The sequence below is a fragment of the Heterocephalus glaber genome, unplaced genomic scaffold, assembly GCF_053883595.1.
Source record: "Heterocephalus glaber isolate CG9 unplaced genomic scaffold, H.glaber_assembly_v1.0 deba00001610, whole genome shotgun sequence".
Taxonomy (NCBI): domain Eukaryota; kingdom Metazoa; phylum Chordata; class Mammalia; order Rodentia; family Bathyergidae; genus Heterocephalus; species Heterocephalus glaber.
The window spans coordinates 29,991,182-30,012,584 of NW_028258381.1; the positions used below are offsets into that span (position 1 = coordinate 29,991,182).

At 40.9% G+C, this 21,403-nt stretch overlaps 1 protein-coding gene across 7 annotated transcripts in view; it reads left to right on the plus strand.

The window, feature by feature from the left end:
• Amph (amphiphysin) overlaps window positions 1–21,403 on the plus strand; it is a 216,124-nt gene that overhangs the window by 111,262 nt on the left and 83,459 nt on the right. For all 7 annotated transcript variants that reach the window (XM_004840264.4, XM_004840266.4, XM_004840265.4 and 4 more), the window contains one exon: window positions 16,977–17,031. In XM_004840264.4, coding sequence (XP_004840321.1) covers window positions 16,977–17,031 — 55 coding nt within the window. The remainder of the gene's footprint in view (window positions 1–16,976; window positions 17,032–21,403) is intronic.

A 21,403-nucleotide genomic window follows, 5' to 3' on the forward strand; every position in this document is an offset into this window, starting at 1 on the left:
ATGTTTAGACTAATCTTTAAGTTCTTCATGTAATGGGGAAGGCTGTCAAATGGCAAGAAAGGAAAGTGTTTTAATTCTGGGTGAAGACAAACCAAGGTCTTAAATGAATATGGCAAACCAGGCAGACAGAATTCTGGTGACATTTCAGCAAAGAGTGTGTAAGGGAAGCTCCCACCCAAAGCCAAGGCCTCGTGTGACATCTCTGATGGAGAAGGACTGGTCTGTGATACAAGAAAGCAGCAGGGAACTGGGGTAAGTGATAACATTTTCTTTCCTTTAATGAGGTATAATAAGGTAAGAGCTGATGCTTGGAGGTTTGCACTTCACCAGAAATCTCTCTGCTAATAACTTTTGCCATTAAAAAATACCCCTGACTCTACACGTACATTTTGACTTGGAACACTCATGAAAGAGGACTTCCAGAACTGCGTCAGAAAATGGCAAGAATGATGGGATGGGTGTGTTCAAAGCAGGGGATGGGTATTTTGAAGGAGATTCATGGCAATGTCTTTTACTTGAATAGATTTTTAAAAAATGTAAACATTCACTGTATTTTTAGATCACCTTGAGCCTCTTTGTCACTGTGTATACCCTGCTTTTCCTCCACGGTCACTTGCACATTGTCTGCCTCCTTCCTCATTCAATAATAAAGCTCCTTTTGTTGTTATTTAGTCTACTACTTTAGTCATTCTTTTTTTTTTTTTTTTTGATATAGGGGATCAAACTCAGGACCTTGCACTTGTGAGGCAGGTGGTGGAACCACTGAGCTAAATCCCCAGCCCTAGTCCTAATTCTTGGTAATAAAATATTGATTGGGGGTCTGACATAGCCTGGGCTCAATTCTAAGCTGGGCCTGGAGCTGCCCTATTAGTGAAGATGTACTGTAAGTATTTTTTGGCCAGGGCTGGGGATTTAGCTCAGTGCTGCCACTGCCTGCCTTGCAATTGCAAGGTCCCAAGATTGATCCCCGGGACCAAAAAAAAGAAAGATAAATATTTGTTGGCCAGTACAGTATTTTCAGTCTTCAGAGAACTTCACATGCTTCTACAAATTTCATACTTTTACAGATGCTTTTCTTGTCCTTGAATCCCACTGATGCTCCCTGCTTTGTAGTTTTAAATTTTTTTTTAATATACTGTATTGTGTTTTGGAGAGAGTTCACTGTTTTTTTCTGAACTGAAAATACTTTTATTACAAAGCATTAATACATCTAATTGATATCTGTGAATTGCTTCTGAGGGAATTGAGGGATTTATTGCCTGAATTTACACTGGGTTTCTATTAACATTTAAATTCAATAATCAGACAGTAAAATAATTAGTGTTTGTCTAGAACTTTTACCTAGAAGTATTCTCAATTCTAGTCTCTGTGGTAATTCTCTTATATCAGAAACCAGCTTAGTGTGCAGATATCTTACAACACTATTTTTCTAATACCAACTTTCCAAGTAGTTTTTAGGTTACTTGATAGGTGTTATTATGGGGAGGTCTATTTAGAACAAAAGTTTGGAACTACTTACACATCCCTGGACCAGAAAGTTATGGATTGTCTTATATATGCTGAGAACAGATCTAAACCATAGCGAAACCACAGCAAAACAGAGAGCCCACGTCATTGCCATTGCGGGTCTAACATTCCAAGATGATAAACAGAAGGCCAGAAGTGAGTAGATTGTACTATCTTCTGGAGGATGCTAAGGAGAGCTATGGGAAACAAGTAAGGAAGAAATAGAGCAAGGTAAACAGTATTAGGAGGCTTGAAGAGAGCACACTTCAAGTTTTGCTTCAAAGGGGAGCAAAGAAATAAGGCTATACCTAGGAGAGAAAATGAGGTCAAGGAAACATTTCTTAAAAGGTGGAAAGGAAAATATGATGATCCCTCAGAGAAAAGGGAAAACAGCAGTTTTTTTCCTTGAATAAGCAGGAGTTGGGCTGTAGGACATAATGGTGGGACTGGCTTGAGCTGGGAGCAGGGCATTTTGTGTAAGGTAGCAGATGAAAGGGAGAGAGCAGCTTTGCTGTGGATATGTGTCTATCAGGAGCATTGCTGACTGACTCAGCACGTAGTTACTGAGGACCTACCATGCACAGGGCACCCTGCACACACCGGAAAAAGTGATGAGCCATTCAGACACAATTCTGATTGGCACCAAATGTGTGCTCTGGCATACAGAAGTCTTCTTTATTTTGAAGGAATTAAAGTGGTGAGAAAAGAAACAGAATCTTTACGTGATGTTATTGTATTTCCATCATTATAACATCATTTGGTATCCCAGTTTCTTCACTGAACTTTAGTGTATGAGTATACTCTTACTTTAACAGGTATTTATAGAAAAAAAAAGATTTCTGTACCTTCACACAATCCTATTTCTGACTATGTGATCCAGGCTCACTGGGTGTCTGGATGTTACTGTCAAGGACCTCACCCTATAATGCTGTTCATCTAATACACTAAATAATTAAGAAACGTTATGTGATTGGTTATGAGCTTCTTAGTTTAACTGATTTATATACAGCTATATTCACTATATGACAGAAAACAAAGGAATTTGGCTACTTAGCTCTCAAGGCTTTCTTTGTAATAGTATCTTTATGGAAAAGATGTGTTTTGCTTGAGTAATTTTTTTGTGTGTGCCAGGGATCAAACTCAGGACCTTGCACTTGCAAAGCAGGTGCAGTGCCACTGAGCTCAATCCCTAGCCCCTTGGTTGTGTAATCTTGATTGAGATCCTGTTTATAATAAGTTCACCAACCATGGTTGACAGTACAAATAACTTCTGGTGGGGACAGGCAGATAGTGGGTACTGGTAGGTATCAAAGGAATATATTGACCCTTCTTCTTAAATGTTTTCTGTATTTCTCTATAAGCTCACTATTTCATTTTCAACACATCCATTAAATCTTTTTGCTCATTAGCAAAATGAGTCAGGCCACTTCATAGACAGGCATGGTTGCTGTCCATGGTTCTGAACAGGAGAAAGAAAACAAAACCTTGTTGGAGAGCCTGTTATTTAGTAACCTCTTTCCTCTTACTTGTTCTGTTCCATTAGCAAGAATATGTTCAGTCCTAGCCCAAAATCAAAAGCTTGCAATCAAACTAAAATTTGATCCAGCCAAACTGAAGATGTTTGAGGCATCGTTGTGCCATTACTTATGGAGCTTGTTCCCAATCTATGTAATCACTCCTAGAAGGGGCTCTTGTTATTTCCCTGAAAGTTTCCTTTGATCTCTCCTATTCTCTTACCTACCTTTAATTGTTTTCTTATCTTACAATATTAATTAACCATACCACCTGGAGAGGGTTTAGTTTCCCATTCTTCAGCCTTCATTTAGAGATGAAATCCATGCATCACCCACTTCCCTGCATGAGATGAGCTCATTCTCTGGTTTGGAAGCTGCTCTCTAAATAAACCTTAGATGGACTGTACCATCCTGGTAATGGGACACAGAGAATTAGGCAAATCTCTCATGCAAGTGTGAGGAGACTCTGAAATGATTGTGAACATCTGTCTAAATGAATTGCAGTTGGTTTGCAGATCTGCATAGGTTTTATTGTTTTTCAGTGACTGTGATTCTCTCTTGTAAATCATACTGTAAGCCTCATGGTTGACTTTGCCATTGAAATAGTAATCTTAATGCAAGAGATGTGTTAGCAGGAATATCTTTAGGTGGCTGAGCTATACATATGTTTAACTGCTTTTTTAAGCAATATATAGTAGACCTACATACTCTAATATGCATCAACATAGTAAGTGTTTGGTAAGTGACGAACAAAGCAAAAAACTGTATTAGAGGTTTCCAATTAACTATCACTTGGAGGTTTTGTTTTCTCACATTCAGAACCATGGACAGCAACCCCACATTTGAGTGAAGCAGGCTTACTCATTTTGTACTAAAAATACAGATCCCTAGCTGGGTTTGGTGGCAGGAACCTGCAGTTCCAGCATTTTGAGAGGCTGAGGCAGGAGGATCACAATTTTTTGACATCCTAGGCAATTTAGTGAGATCCCATCTCAAATTAAAAATAAAACAAAAAATCTGGGATGTAGCTCAGTGTTAGTGCCCTGGATTCACTATCCAGTACTGCAACCAATAAACAAAAAACAGATTTCTGGCTTCTATTCCAGAGTTTTGAATCAAATCATTCACCTGTGTCTCTAAAGGGTCATCCTTTGATGCAAACAGCTTGAATATAGGCCTGAGATTACAGAGATAGAGTAAAGATAAAGGTTTCCTAAATTGCATAGCTATTTGAATATGTTTCCATGCCTGATTATTTATAAGAATCTTCCAAAGAGCTTTATAGTTTCGCAGACTTGCAAGCCCCACCTGATTGCCTTTGACAAAAGCAGTGATATAGTATATTTATTAAAGACTTTCTTCAGGTTGGGCTTTGGCATTTGTAAAGTGTTTGGTAACTGCATTCTTGATTCTCCTAGCGATGCATAATTACCATTATACTTTACCTATGAGAAAACAGTATGTCATAAAAGCTTTCATTTTGGGAGGGAGCTTGATTATTCTTTTGGCTCTTGGTATTCATGCTAGAATTCTCATTTCCCCAGGCAGCAATTTATCATATTGGCTTGATTTTTCTCATATCCATTGTTAAGTGGATAAACTGCTCTTGGGTGTTCTGGGCCCTCTAGTACTGCAGTATTGAAAGGTATAAAAAAACTTTCTGGAAAACTCGACTGTGTGTTTGGTACTTAGAATTACAAATGAAAAATTAAGAAGTATTATATTCCCAAGGAGCTTGTTTCAGGGAAGTTTGTATATTCTTCATGAAGATATTCTTTTACATTATGAGATGTGTCAGGATTTAGCTCCATCAAAATGTTTATGGGGCCGGGGATTTAGCTCAATGGTTTCGCTGCCTGCCTCGCAAGCACAAGGACCCAAGTTCGATCCCTGATACCAAAAAAAAAAATGTTTATGAAGCACCTTCTTTTTGCACAGATTATTATTTTAAAAAGTAACAGGTAGAATACTGATAGCGACATCTAACGTGTGCCCAGAGCAGGACAAGTCCCAGGTAACCTGCTAACCCTTTGCATGTGTTTTTACCCTTAGCTTTCATGGCGGCTGGAGGAAGTGAGTCCTTTGATTGTCCTTATTTTACAGCTGAAGACTAGACAAGCTATGAGAGTTCTGCAATGCTGCGTAGTTAGCGGTGGCAGAGCTTATATTTTAAAGCCAGGCAGTAGGATATTTAGTGCCCACAGACTTAACCCCTATGCAGTGAGTCACATGGAATATACTCTGGGGAAATTGTGAGCTTTTGAGAAAAAGGTGAACATTTTGGTATCTTTTATTTATAGAGAGGGCTGTATCCAAGGCTGCATAGTTAAATGGCCCTCATTGATCCGAGGTTGGTTCTTGGACAGCCTCATCTCGTCTCATCTGTAGCTATGTCTTGACAGCCTGGGACACAGAGACGGCTGGTGAGTGGCTGTGCACATGGGCCCTTGAGGCAGATGTAGGGCTTAAATGATGCTGCCTGCCTGCATTCCACAGCAGGCTTGCTGTCTAGCACATCTGTGACTTGGGGCCAGTTCTCAGCCTCTGGGCCTCAGTTTCTCATTTGTAAAAGGATGCTGACCTCAGCAAGTACTGTGAGACACTGAACAGAGCTGTGATGCTTGCGGCCATTGCCGAAGCACAGTAGCCATTCAGTGAGTGCTAGGCCTCGGGACTCTATTGTCATATTAAAGGTTTCCACGGAGGATGTTGATTAATCATGGGCTCCACTGTGTTCCACGAAATTCACATGTTGAAATCCTAACCCCCAGAACCTCCGAGTGTGGCTGTACTTGGAGAAAAAGTTTTTGAGGAGGATGTTAAATTGAGGGCGTTAGGGTAAACCCTATTCCTGTAAGACTTGTGTACAGAAAAGAAGAGGGAAAGACAAAAGGCCATTGAGGGAAGGGTGAAGGTGGCCATCTGTGAGCCAAAGAGAGAGGCCTCTCGGAAGATCAAACCTGCCAGCAATGTGGTCCTGGGCTCCTGGCTTCCAGGACTGTGAGATAATCAATGTCCCCTGTGGAAAGCACCCAGTCTGTGGCATGCTGTTATGGCAGCCCTTGCAAGGTGATAGAGACATTGTAACTGGCAGCTTCAGAATCATTCTGGATGTATCATGACTGGAGTACTGACAGACATGGGGCCGCCTTCTCTCTCACTAATGCATTTCCAACCCTTGACATGGTGGGTGCCTATGAGTGCTTTTACTCCTTGCCCAGTTTGTCATGAAAGAACACCATAGCTACAGCTGCCCTCCATACCCACAGGGAGGGACACTGAGGAATGAACCACAGGAAGAAGGGTGGCTGGGGTAGGGCTCCTATTGTTTCCTTTGATTTCTGAGTTGGTCATCCCTCCCCTAATATCATCAGACTGTGCTCTAGGTATTGAGGCAAAGGTGAAAAGAAACTTAAATAGTGCCCCAACGTACCGTATAAGTCCCTTCAGAAACATGTATGCCCATGGACACACACACACACACACTCAGGCATACACGCACATATACAAACACAGGAAAAATAAAGAGGCTTTAAAAGAGCCATAAACTTGGTCACCTAAGAAGCTAGGGAGGCACAGCATATCTTCCAGCAATGGGCAACCTGCATGTTTTGATGAGACAGTCCTAACCAGGCGTTCTACTCTGTCGCACACACAGTGGGCTAACTTTTCCAAAAGATCTGAGTACAAATGGGTATAAATGATAAATTCAAATTAATGTAAGGAAAATCAGTGGAGAACTAGATGTGGTGATTCGCCTGTAATTCCAGCAATCTGGGAGGCTGAGGAAGGAGGATTTCAAGTTGGAGCCCAGCATGGGAAACTTAGGAACTCAGGAAGACCCTGTCTTAAAGTGGAAAGTAAAGACAAATGAGAATGTAGCTCAATGCAAAGGCCATGGGTTCAATCTCCAGTTCTGTAAAACAAACAAAAAGGATGGAGAAACTGTTCAAGTGATTATTAGCTAGCTTTCTAATTTTGTTTTGTTGCAAGGTAGCAAGTATATTTGATTTTTCAGATCCTAGGTGCTCTTGGAGTTGATGACAGAGAGAGCTGAAAATCGGGCCATAAATCTTGGATACGTTCCTGGAAACTGAGATGTTCTCTTTGGTGTTTTTCTCTTTTTCCTTCAATCTTGCCCAGCCTCCCTAAGCCCACTGTGGATTCAAACATCTACTTCTATTTCTTCTCTTTCTTACGTCTTCTGCATTAATATCTACCAAAAAGTTATCCCAAACTCAGAGAAATTGTTTTATGAAACTGTTGCTGAGTCCTTAATGACAGCTCCTATTACTACAAAGAGCTCAACTCAAAGCAAGGAAATGGAAATGTGAATTTCAGAGACTTGACTTTTACCTTTCAAACCTTGTCTTCTAATTTAATAGCCTCGGAACTCACCACAGGGTGTGCCCCATTTCCCAGCATGCCAAGAGGCCCCGGTAGTGCTCAGTAGCCTAATTTCTTTGATCATAAGTGGGTTTGGATATTAAGTCTTATTAGTCATCTTTAGTCCAGGTGCTGATTATGGCTTCATTATAGTGCAGCTCCTTGATAATCTAATTTTCTTCTAAGCTTCAAAAGTTTATTAACATCATTTTCATGATTCCGTCAGGTTGTCTGAAACCTGAGAAATTCAGCCAGTTTTAATTGTGATGTGTTACTTCAGCCATTTTCAAGAGAAAAATGTCAGCAAAGGCCAAAAATAATAACATAATGATGGCGATGTCTGTAAGTTCACACTTCTGGAGAAGACATAACCGCCTTTGTGAAATCACAGCTTAGTGACATCCCGTCTTCTCAGGTCCTGGTTTCCTGCCTCTGTTAGCACTGCCCTCTGGCTCTCCACCTGAGCCCTTTCTAAATGGCACCCTACAGTTTCTGAATCACAGAGGTGACCTCATGGGAAAGTTTTTTATGTCTCTGATATTTTTCTCCTATTCTTCTTTCCCCTTTTTATAACGAGTTAACTGAAACAATAAACCAGTAATTACATTTATCGTATTTTAATAAGATAATTCAAAAAGATCCTGCTTGTTTAACAGATTTATTTAGTTGTTGTTGTTTTTTAAATTTGCAGTCCTGTGTATTGAACCTGGGCATTTGTATTGAGCTACATCCTCAGCCCTTTTTAAATTTTTTAAATTTTGAGACAGGGTCTCACCAAGTTGCTAAGGCTTAAATTTGTGATCTTTCTGGTTCTGGAATTACAGATATCCATAACCAAGCCTGGCTGTTTAACAGGTATCAATCACCTGTTGCCTTGAGGTATTTGCTTGACCTGCATAACCTCCCTGATGATATCTCCTGAGTTTGGGTTTGCAGGTCAGTAAGGCCAACATAATACACAGCCCTGCTCAGATGTATTCTGTGCATGGCATGGTCCTGTGTGGGAATAGTGCTCCTGGACTGCGGAATGTGTGCTGTTGCCATTGTTTAGTTCATCAGAAATCATTACTTCTTTCTTCTATGCATTTTATCAACAACCTAATTGAATTACTGGTTTAATTGTGGCTTCTTTCTTCTGAGCACAAATAGCTAGGATGAAGGTAAACTATTAAAATTAATCCTCCTTATTGATCTGGAAGTCATAGTCATAAGTATTTAAATATCAACATATTTTAACACTTCAAAATTTAGTGTATCTAAACAATAAACACCTCAATTCATTAATTTCAAGTGTCATTTATCACATCTTACTACAGTCCCGCTTTTAAAGCTCAAAACTTACAGACCATCAAGTTCCGTGCTGCTCTTCTTATTAGGGACTTGGCTTAGTTTGGAGACAGTTTATCCATCCCTCTTTTATGTGAATCTTTTTTTCAGCATTGGAGATTGAACCCTGAGCCTTTGTACTGAGGTTCATCCTCAGCCCTCTTTTAATCTTTTATTTTGAGACGGGGTCTCACTGAGTCCCTAAGTTGCCCAGGCTGGGCTCAAACTTGTGATCCTCTGGCTCTTCTGTGCTCTTACCAATATAGCAGATTTTGATGCAGTAGAGTTTGTAGCTGTTCCTTTGGCACCATGGAGATTTAGCCTTTCAATGTCTAGGAACTGAATTGGGGTCCCGACTGTGCAAGGTGCTGGCGACCCATACAGAGATGAGCTGCCCAGAGCCAGGCTGTCCGGGAACCTCTCCATCCACCCCACACTGAGCCCCCTGACATATATGCAAATAATTAAGGAACTGTGTTACTGGGGACCAACCTGATGTCAAACGATTCAGAAACATGGGTTGCAATGTGATTTCTTTGTGTTGAGTAACAGAGATCTCTGAAACATTCTTTGCTAATGTGCTAGGTGTACTGTTTCACTATTTAATTTGATTTTTAACTTCAGTCTAATCCTTACGAGGTGATATGGTGAGAAGTACCCACTGGAATAATGAAATAAAGGAACAGCTTCAAAGTCTCACTCATCAAGGGAATAAAAAGATTTTCGACTGGAGAGAGTGATTCTTAGATCTTTGCAAGGTGTTTTGTTTTGTTTTCTGGCAGTACTGGGGATTGAATCCAAGGCCTTTACACTAAACAGCGTCCTCAGATTTTAAAATTTTGAAGAGGGTCATGCTAAATTGCCCAGGCTGATCTTGAAATTGAGATCCTCTTGTCTCAGCCTCCAGAGTGCTAGAGATTATAGGTGTGTGCCACTGCACCCAGCTTGCCTGTGAAATTTTGATATTTCCTTGAGGAGACCTAAAATGACCTGACTTGTCTTCCAAGAAAGCTATGAAGCAGGCAACTGGGAGAACTGCATCCTTCTCTTACACCCTGAGGGAGTGAGAGCCCATGGGGAGGCGTGGGTGATTCACTTTAATGAGGACAAGAAAGCCTCCACTCCCTCAGGCTGTGTGGGAGGAAAGTGAAGCCTGGAGGACCAGCTGAGCCTCCGTATTGGCAGCTTCTGACACTGATAAATGATTCAATTGAAAAAAATAAAGACCTTCTGACCAATACTGGAGCTGGGTCATTCTGCTGCAGGTCATGGCAGGGCAAGAAGTTCTGTAGGCGGAAGATTCTTCTTGGATCTTGTCCAAAGGGTATCGCTAGGCAATTCAGACAGCTTAATTAGAACAGCCTCTCTCTGGCTGTCCTGTTGTTGTGATCAAGAGAGAAAATACCAATTCAAATTCTGATCTTACTGAGAATGGCACAAAGAAATCAAAGGAAAAAACAGAGGAATGTAGTGTCAAGGGTATAGACCATTGAATATGCTTTCTGCACACACACCGAATACGTACTTCATGGCTGAATTACTGAAATGATAAATTTCAGAGAAATTTGGAGTACACTTCAAATTCAGGGAAATCTGAGCAGAGTGATAAGAATTTGTTAATTTAAGTCAAAGAGAACTGGTGTTTCGTGCTGGGATCAGTGAACGTACAGAGGAAACATGAAAGGGAACAGAGGAATCATTAGGAAAGAGTGGAGGAATGAAAACACCAGGATGAGGTGATGTTACAGAAACAAACCAAGGATGAGCCTTTCCCCAAAAGTGAGGCTTCAGTATAGCGGAAATATAGGGAAAATAGTAAGATGGATAAGGAAAATGAAGAAAAGAAAAAACTGCTATATAAAGACTACTATAAAGTGATGTATGATAATACTAAAGGGGGCTGTGATGCTATTTATTCTTTTCAGAGGAAAAAAATAAGGCTTAGATATATGCTGTAGTAGACATCCCTGCCCAGTACTAGCAGGCTATAAGTGGCACAAGCTTCTTGCTTCTCCATAATTTGGCTGTATAATGAGTCTGACTGAAGGCTTACGTGACTCATATGGGCATGTCAGATGGCAGAGCTGGGTGAGCATAGCTCCTTCACCAGTGGCTGCCATGGAGACCTAAGTCACCCTCTGTGAAGTGGCAGGGCAGCCGAGGACAGCTTTACCCCAATTAAACTCTTTCCCCCTGAATTATGGCTTCCCTTACTGACCTAATGGGTTGCTGGTTAATTACGACCTAGTCCTGGTCCCTGTTTGTTCTCTCCAGCAAGATAAACAGCACCTCCCTTTTGCAGCCCTGCCTGTGATATCTGTTATCACCAGATGCTTCACACTCTATCACCAGATGTCTCAAAGCATAGCCTGCTTTCCTTCTTCCCATGCGTATAATCAATAAATACTGGATGTCTTTGGTGCCTTTTGTCTTATGCCCAGAGCAGCTTGGACCAGCCAAGACCCAGCTTTCTCTTTTAAGATCTTGTGTCTTAGTTCTTTTTAGCTTGTGTCGTACTGCCTTGCAGTAAATCAAGACTTACAGCTGGGGTCCCAATCATTAATGATTCTCCCTAGGTCACACAGCTAACTAATGGCAGAGATCCTGGCATAGTCACAGATGAGTGTCCAGTGCAGATGTATATACACATGAGTAAGAAATTGTTCATTTAACACACCTGTGGCTCACACAGAATTATGATGGTAAGGAAATTTTATCCGATAGATTTTGTGTAGAAGAAACCATTCCCAGCATATTGTAGGTGAAGAATTTCTCTCTAGAGCATTTTATTTTTACTTTTTTGATTTATGCAGAATTTTCAATGAAATTCAGTGTAGTTATGACTGAATGATTTATGAGACCTTCATACTCATAGGGAAATTAAAGATTTTAATAATCAGGAAAGAAGAAAGTCAAGTTAGCCTCTAGTTTATTCACTTAAATTGAACTCATCTATTTAAGCCATTTTTAAAAATTTGAAATTGCTTCCACTCATATGAAAAATCTCTTCTGAGATTCTTATTTCATTTTTTAAAAGCCATTGTTATTTCCCTTTGGCAAGATAAATCTAGTGTATGGATTGGAGCCTGAATTACTTCATTTTATTTCTTCTTTGGAAAGAAGTGGTAATGGTTTAATTATGGCCTTCATTTGATATATTTTGTTCCTTGGATATTTGAGAAATGTATGCCCTTCCCTGATACTCTTTGCTATTTCTAGGTATTCTGAAGAATCCTAGTGATCCCAAGCCATACATTTTCATGGTGGGCTTTGTGTTCCTGTCTGAGGGCAAAGTATCCTGAGTGGGAAGTGAACCTTGTCTTAGCTCAGTGCCTCTTAGATTTTTTCACAGAAAGACCATGCACAGCAGAGCAGACAGCTGAAAACTGGAGATGTCTGTGATACTCTGGAACTCATATCTGTTCAGTCTTTCATTCCACTTCACAGCAGGTGGTTCAATGGTTGTATCAGTCAGCTTCCCCAATGCAAGGGCACAGTATCTGACACCCACAGCTTAAAGGAGGAGAGGTTTAACTTGGCTCACAGTTTCAGGGGATTCAGTCCATGGAAACCTGGCTTCAAGGCAGAAATATGGTGGGAGGGAGTGGTGGAGCAAAGATTCTCAATTCACGGTCACTGGGGAGCAGAGCAGGGGAACAGTGCCAGAGAGGTAGGAACCAAGGACTATATATAGTACCCAAAGTCATGCCTACATGATCCACCCAGAAGTATGCTTTACTAATCTCTATTTTTAAACCAACCAAGTTGACACAATTAGGTATAAACATCACAGTGTTTATAAAATAATGGTATCTCTTTCACTTGATCCCCTCCACTTCAATAAAATGATGTTCCAGAGAGATGCTTTAGGTTTATATGTGGCTGTATGTGCCCTTGCACTTCCAGGGTCCATCCTGAGATACTTTGAGAAATGTAACTTTAGGAAAATTCAAACTTTCTTGATTGTACCATCGAAGCCTCAGACTTCAGATTGACTTGGATCTAGATCTGTCTGGGAAAATCATGTATCAGATTTCAGAGAGAGAGAGTTGTCTCTAATTTATCCACCATCTGATGGGATGGATGATTTTGAGGCTTGGCTTCTCTCTTTCTCAGTTCCATTCCTTCTCTCTTCATCTCTCAGGCTTTCATTGTCTAACCATTCCCTTTATCTTTACTCTTTCCAGTTTGATGTCTTTTCTGCTCACAAATGCCAGTGGGCTTCTTGTTGTTATTGTTGAATTTCAGCCTTCACCACCTATCAGCATTTCCACTATTGGTAATCATTCATTTCATCAGAAAGTATAAATGCAGTGCTAGTGATAGCATGATGGTTTTCTAAATAGATGTTTGTCCTCACTTTTGAATATGTGAGCAACAGTCTGCACGTTCCACTTATTCAGGGATCTGGGTTGGAGAAGTAGCCCCAAGCTGGAACATTGCAGGGCTCTTGGCAGAGGGGAAAAAAAATGGCAGGATTGTGTGATGGCTGTCGAGGCTTTGGCCTGGAAGTAGTGTGTATCATTTCCACTCAAGTTTCACTGGCCAGGTGAAGCCCTCAACCTATAATGTGATGTTATTTGGGGAGGAAGTAGAGTACTCTTTCCCAAACAGATCTGGCAGGGAGGTGCACTATAGACTGACAATAATAAAATCTCTGAAGTCCATGCTTTTCTACCTTTCTCAGGGGGGATACATTCCAAGACCTCCAGGAGATGCCTGAAACCACAGACAGTACTGAACTCAATATGTACTATGCTATTTTTATACCCAAACCTATGATAAAGTTTAATTTGTAAATTAGACACAGTAAGAGATGAACTTCCCATAGATCTCAGCAACCTCAGCATACAATTTTTCTTCGTTAAGTCAAGAATTTTCACTTTTGAACTTAAAGTGAGCACTTTATCTCATTGGCATATCTGAATGGCCAACATCACAGCTGTTGTTAAGTAGAATAAGGGATACTTGAAGACAGTGGCTGCAATTCAGTGACAGTTGATCTGATAATCAAGACAGCTACTACATGGCTGAAGGATGGATAGCATGTACAGTGTGGATACACTGGACAAAGAGATGATTCATATTTCTGGGCAGGGTGGAGCGAGAAAGCACAAGATTTCATCACACTACTAGGAGTGGCCCACGATTTGAATCTTATGAGTTGATTTTTTCCCCCTTTAATGTTTTTGGACCATGGTTGATCATTGATAACTGAACATATGAAAGTAATACTGTGGATTAGAGTGGACTCTGTAGTCAGGGCTTGACATGATTCCTGACATACAATAGATATTTAGTGGGGAAAAGGAGCTTTTTTCGTTCTAAAATTATTTTTTAGTGGTATTGAGGCTCCAGGTGTTCTTAATCTGGATCTTCTTCAACCTCTACTTTTTAAAAAATTGTGATGGGGCCGGGGATTTAGCTCAGTGGTTCCGCCGCCTGCCTCACAAGCACAAGGTCCTGAGCTTTGATCCCTGGTACCAAATAAATAAATAAATAAATAAATAAATAAATAAAAATAAATAACTGAACCGAGGGCCTTCACACTGAGCTATATCCCCATCCCTTTTTATTTTTTATTTTGAGATAGGACCTTGCTAAGTCACTAAGTTATCCAGTCTGGGCTTGAATGTGCGATCCTCCTGCCTTAGCCTCCCAGAGGGCTGGGATTACAAGTGTGCACCAGCATGCCATCCCCTACCTTTTCTCAATTGTTTATCAGCAGCATTTTCTCTTCATTCTCTTGATCTTCTCCCTGGAAATCATTTTCTACTATTTTAGAAATCTAGTACGATTTGTTTTTGTCCCCTATAGTTTGTGGCACTTTGCCTTCGCGTTAGATTTCTGAGTGGCTCAGCGAGACAAGGGAAACCTAGAGTCTTGATTTTCAATCATGTAGAGAACAGAGAAAGGGAGTCGTTCAGAACTCTGATGACTTTCTGGTTTTCCATTTTGAATAGAACTGTTCCAGTTGAAATTTGTCTGTGGCAGCAAATAAATACACCCTGAATTTTTGTCTGGGATGGGAGTAATTTAATTTCCTGAGCTGCAAAAATGGCCATGACTTGACTCAAATACAGACAACCTTACCTGAACTTTACATAGACTTCATAGAAATGATGTCCCTGTACCCTGCACTCTGCCACTTCTATATGGCTACTCTTAGGGGCAAACATTACTTTTCAGAATTTCTTTGTGTTAGTCGTTATTTTCTTAATATGATGAGCATTTTGTCATTGTTTTGTGCCCCGGAACACTGAATGTCTTTGTAGAACTATGAAGTATGATAAAAAACTATGGTGAATGTATAAACGTAAAAAAAATTATTGCAATGAATGATACATTGTCATTAATTCCCCTCAGAATCTTCCTCTTCACTTCAAACACACTTATCCCATTGTTCTTGCCACTTTCTGAAGCAGCTCTGGAAGTCCTCTTTTTATGAGTGTCTTTTCATGGATGCCTTACTGAATTGATTCAAAACGTTTATGGCAATTTCTGTCAATAAAATCACTTGTGTCCTCATCCACCTTCTTCACTGGATCCACCTGAGAATGAAATTTCTACCTCTTTCCTAAAGTCAGAGTAAGCATGAAAAGTAAAAGTTTTGAATTGACTCAGAACATTGAAGCAGCACAGTAGCATAACTAAAGAAGACATTCATGAAAGCGGATTCCACAACTGCTTCAGAAAGTGGTAAGAACCGTGGGATAAGTGTGCTCAAAGCAAGGGGGAAGATTTTAAGGGGGATTAATGGCAATATGTCTTTTACTGTAGTAAATTTTAAAATTTAAACTTTCACTGTACATTTAGATCACACCTCGTATGTGGCTTTGTACCTTGCAGTGCTTCTTTGTTTTTTGCTTAGCTATTTTAGTTCTCCTACTAGACTTTGACTTATTGAGGAAGGAGGTCCCCACACCCTTTCTGGTAAATTCTGACACATACCTGTTGAATTGAATATGGCTATTGTAGTTGCTATCTTATTACTTAACTCAAGATGGAGTTGTTCTCTTTGCACTTTTTGTTCAATGTTTAGTGCAGTTAAAGTGCATGCAGTTTCAATATTTTAGCTGCAGAGCCACAGCAAATACTTTGGGTGCCCTGGAACCCACCTTTTACAAGCCCTTACCAGTCTGACTCTAACTACCATTATTGGTGGCTGCTCTTGGCTACTGGAGGACTGTATCCTCCACCCCCTCCTAGCATTCCCTGACTGATGAGTGACAGGAATGGACAGATAAACACCCAGCTTCCTTCCCCTCCTTCAGAGTATCTCTAGGGTGTTTGGCACCACATTTCTGTGTTCTCTGGTGGGACTGGGTGCCAGTTTTCCACAGGAGTCAGCTTGCTTAGTGACACACCATGTGGACTCTCTTCCCTTCCCTGCCTCCCCCTCCACTCCGCTGTTGCCATTTCCTCGACTGGCTCTAAATTAAATTAATCCAAATCTCCACCAAAGCAAAGTGTTCATCTGTCAAGATTTATGATTTAACAATTTCTCTATTTTTGGAAATACAATGCAGATTGCATATATAATTTAAAATGTGATAAGAGCCACATTTAAAAGAGTGCAAAACATAGGTGAAAATAATTTTAAACTCATACGAAGTGTTATCATTTTAACATGTTATCGTTATACAATGTATTAATGAGATATTTCATTTTTTTGTATTAAGTCTCTAAAACCTTTTGTCTCTAAAATGCCCTGACAGCACAAAACCCAGTGATCTCAGTTTGGAGCAGACATTTGTGCTGTGCCCATGTGGCTGCCATAATGAATAGAAGTGATCAATTCTATTCTCTTGTTCCCCAGGTGGTGGCAAAATTTAGAGAAGAGATGGCTCTGTAATTTATATTTTCTATTCTTAGCAGAATCTTATTTGCCTCCTTCTTTCAGGCTGAATGAAATCTCCATAAATATCTAGACTCGATGGACATAATTACCTTGTTTAGTCTTTGTCCCCATATTTATGTTCTTTCATCGTAATAGCCTCTGGAGACTATTAGGGAACCAAGGGGGAGGGGACAAGAAAAAGCAAGAGGGGAACCTATCAAAATACGTTAGGTCCATGTATGACTATGCCATAATGAAACCCATAATTATGGGTAACTAATACATACTAGGAAAAAAAGAGTGACCCTCTGGCAACAAAAACTTTAGGCTTTATTGCTTCTTAAGTATTTGTATGCAGAATATAGACAAGATGTTTAGCATCTTTGTGCTTGTGTGTTTTGCAGGCAGAGGGTACCAGACTGCAGCGAGAACTCCGAGGGTATTTAGCAGCCATCAAAGGTAATGTGTGTGTGTTGTTTACTGCCTGTTCCCAGGCACAGGTTGTTCTTGGGATTTTCAGGAGACAGGATGGTGTGTTAATTACAAAGCCATTTGGCTCTCTGGCAAGTAGGGTACTTGAACACAGGTGTTCGCCCCGCCCACCTCCAAATTCCCATTGCAGTGATAATCAGGGTATAAGAGGGTGAAATACATCTGCTTTCTTGCTGGGAACTAAGAATAAATGCCACCCACATGTCAGAGATTTCCAGGAAGATTTGTTAGAGTGAGTTTGAGACCTTGTGTAGGCAAAGCTGTTGCTGGCTTACCTCCCAAGGAGGACAGGTCTCTAGTGCAGAACACACAGGGACTCACGTGTAAGCCTTCTTGCTGCAGGGACTGGGGAAGAGGAAGAAGCAGGGGAGGGTTCTGCTGGGCTTGTCTGTGACCCACCCACAGTTGCTTCGTCTGCAGCCCTGTCCATGTGCAACACAATGAACAAGAGGCTCTGGTTTTGGTTTCTGGCCTTTGCCATGGAAGGCAAGGAATGAGGTCAGTGGAGGATGGAGTAGGTAGGAGCGGGAAATGTGCTTGGCCTAAGCCTGTTCTTCATTGATCAGCTGATCACCAACCTCCCTGCCCCAGTCAGACCCAAGGTTACCTGCAAATCTGGTGCTTCATAATAAGGCTGACTTTGCATTGAGTGGAGAAAGGATGGATCCTCTTACAAGGGATCTTGGAAATCATAGAGGACTTCCAAATGATATAAGGAAATACGATAACTCCCAACCTGGGAGATCTCACATACACCCAGTTCATGTTCCCCAAAATCAAAGAATGAATTCTAAGGAACAACGTAGGTTAAGAGTAGGAAATGTTTATTGAGAGGGAGAGATTTTAGCTCCTGAGAGAGATAAGAGGGGACCTGAATGGGTTTCCAGGGACCCCCTTCACAGGGAAAGTTTTATAGAGCAAAATCACAGGGTGGGTAAAATGTGGGACAAAATTATGATTAACCAATAAGATTATAAGTATAGCTGCTTAGGTAACATTGATCCAGTGGGGAAGCAGGTCACACAGCAAATGTATATGGGAAGAACAAAGATTGTTTTTAGGAAGTGTTGGGTCCGGAAGTCCTGGTCACCCACCAGGGTGACTGACGTCTATGTAGACTTTGTTGGGCCAGGGGTTACCACTTATCTCGTCCCTTGGGGAAGTATGTAGGCCTGGTCGTTTCATCTTTGTCTTGATGCCTGGCCTCCAACAGATGTGCCTCCGGCCACACTTGTAATGTGTTTTCATCTTTTGCACTACTCTCTGGACAGTCCAGCCCTATTTGACTGCCTATAATATTTCCACCTAACTTAGCTCTCCATAGTAATAGGAAAACTGGCCAAACAGAAAAAAGTGAGCCCCAAGGTCACACTTTACTCTCCAGAGCCTCTCTGTTTTGTCATGCAGGCAGCATCATAACAGCATTTTGGAGGGGTGCCCTTGGAGAGTTCTGGGTGCCAGGCACTTTGGGAAAAGCATTGAGCCTCTCTGTGGCTCTTGGTTCCCCATTCACAAAGTGCTCGTCTTTCCCCCAAGTCCTGAAACTGAGAGCCTATGCAGTTGAACTAAATGAGGTTCTTCCCCCACTCCCAGCACTGAACTGAGTGACTTTGTGCTGAGCTACATCTCCAGCCCTTCTTTACTTTTTCACATTTTACACGTGGTCTCACTCAGCCATTAAGTTCCTCTACCTGAGCTCCAATTTACAATCCTCCTGCCTCAGCCTCCTAGAGTGCTGGGATTAGTGATGTATGCTACTACCCTGGGCTTGTATTCTTACTATCATTGACCTCTCTGGGTGGCATTCACCTCTGTAGGTCTTTATGATTCAGTGCAATTAATAGGCTAGAGTCATTAGTTAACTGATGTTATTTTTAACTACACAAGGGGCAGGGGACTGGGTCAGGAATGGACCTTCCAAGGAACATATTATTCTTTTTTTTTGGTACTGGGGATCTAACTCGGGTCCTTGCGTTTTCGAGGCAGGTGCTGGAACCACTGAGCTAAATCCCCGGCCCAAACATATTATTCTTCAGTGGACCCAGGAGGAAGGCACAGTGGTGATCAATCAAGTGCTTCTATAAGTGTGTTGTAGAAAGAGGTGGATATTGGAGGGACATTTCAGGTTGGAGAAAAAACCAGGGGGCCAGGAGGCAGGGAGAAGCCTGTGCCCTTTCAGGAATAGATACAGGAGTGAGGTGCAAGCAGATAACATAGCTGCATGAGACTTAGAAAGAGCAGCAGCATTTGTATAAAGAAGGGCTTTATGTATTGTATTAACTTGGAGTTTTATTCTAAAGTGGAGAAGGGTGTCACTAAGTTATTGGAGGCAAGTAAATAAGTCACATGTTCTGAAAAGCATCTTAGAAAATAGAGCTATTGAGACTGTGAGGAATTCAGGCTAGAGAAATTGAAACTGCATGGAACTTTATCAGAGGTCCAGTCCAATAGTTTAATAATAGCTAACATTTATTGAGTGTTAATGTGCCAGACACTGAGATAAACTTTTTATATGCCCAATTTTATGTAATTCTTAATATTGTAGCAAGGACTCTTATTACTTATTGGTGTTTTATACTTTGGAAAACGGTGGTTCAGGATGATTAATAATTTGCCTAAGAATTACACAGATGGTCTGCAGTGGAACCAAGATTTTAACAAAGGCTGGTTGATAGCAAACAGTAGTCTTAATTCTTATGCTGCAGTGACTCCAAAAATATTTTTCATAACGATGGCTGACATTTGATTGTTTGCTGTGTGCCAAATGCTTTGCTAAACTGTTTCCATGGATTAGAGTCCATCTAATCCAAGTAATACTAGATGAGCAGGTAATGCAGGCCAGTGGCAGTGGGAAGGAAGGAAGGGCTGGATTCAAGCATTAGGCAGAATTCATGTGTCTTAGTGACACATTGGCTATGGGAAAATGAACCTGACATGATTTCCAGTTTTCCAGCTGGGTCAGTTGGATATCATCCATGGAGATTAAGAAAAGGAGTAAAAACAGCTTTGGACAAAAAAGTTAGGCGTTTGGGGCAAATGAAGTTTGAGGTCCTGGTTAGGCCTCCAAGTGGTGATGTCCCGGAAGGATTTGGAATTAGGAGTCGTTGCATGTGCGTGGCAGTGGAGGCCAGACACAGGGATGATGAACACACAAGCTCTTTCTCCAAGTGGAGCATGGCCTAGGGGCAATAATTAATTTCTGCTGGTTGCAGTTGACTTGTTATGTGCATATTTGAATGACCTCAGGGCCAGGATGCCTGTTCTTGAAGCACCTCAACATCTGTTTATTTTTGCCACATTTGCTCCTATACTGATTTTTCTCCTTGGGATGTTCCTGCCTTCCTTAGAGGGAGCTGTTGGCTTCTTAAACACCTATCTTCTCAACGATGAGGCAAAGCTGGTAGATACTCGCCATATTTTAGACATTCTTTTCATGGTTTATCACTGCTGCTGGTTATTGTCATAACATATTTGAACTGATGTTATTTTTAACTAGAGCATCTCTCCTCAGGCTATGCAAGCTGAGTACTCATGAAGTTGTGCAATCTATGCAACCAGTCTTGCAGGATGAAAATAGAAGAGCAGAAATTTGGTTGAAGATGGAAATGGGATGTTACATGAAATGCTTTGGAAAGGGTCCAAAATTTTGAAAAGAGGGAGGAAGTTCCTATTCAACAATAATAACTCTTCTACATAGGCTGCTGTGCAGTTGTTTTGCAGTTCTGGAATCACTAATCTTTTAAGAAAATATTGGGTATTACATATTGTTAAATGCCAGAAGCACCTTGCACTTTTAGCATGTACTCTGCTTTAATGTTGCCAGATTATTTGGAAAGAAATTTGGATTTTTATCTCTTAGCTTCTTTTTTTCTATTGTGTTCATTCAGCAGAGTAAGTTCTTAGTTTCTTTTGTGCTTCTGAGTAGTTTATAAAGAAAAGAAATGTATTTGGCTTCTGGTTCTGGAGGCTGGCATTCTGAGATCAGCGCCTACTGGCCACAACATAACATGGTGGGAGGCATTGCTTGGGCATGACACAGTGAGAGATGGGTGAACTCAACCTTTCTAGGGACCTCTTTTTGTGATAATGAACTGACTCTCCCTCAGTGTCAACATAATTCCATTCATGAGGACAGAACCTGTATGATTTAATCAGCTCTTAAAATTCTTAGCTCTGAACAATGATTCATATGAGCTTTGGGAGATACATGCAAACCACAGCAGTTCTCAATTGCTAATAGTCTTTATACCCCTTGGGAGAAAAGCTTGTGCTTGCTCACCTGTTGTGGTGGTTCAGCTTAATTGTGTCAACTTGACTTGGGAGTACCTAGGAGATTAAA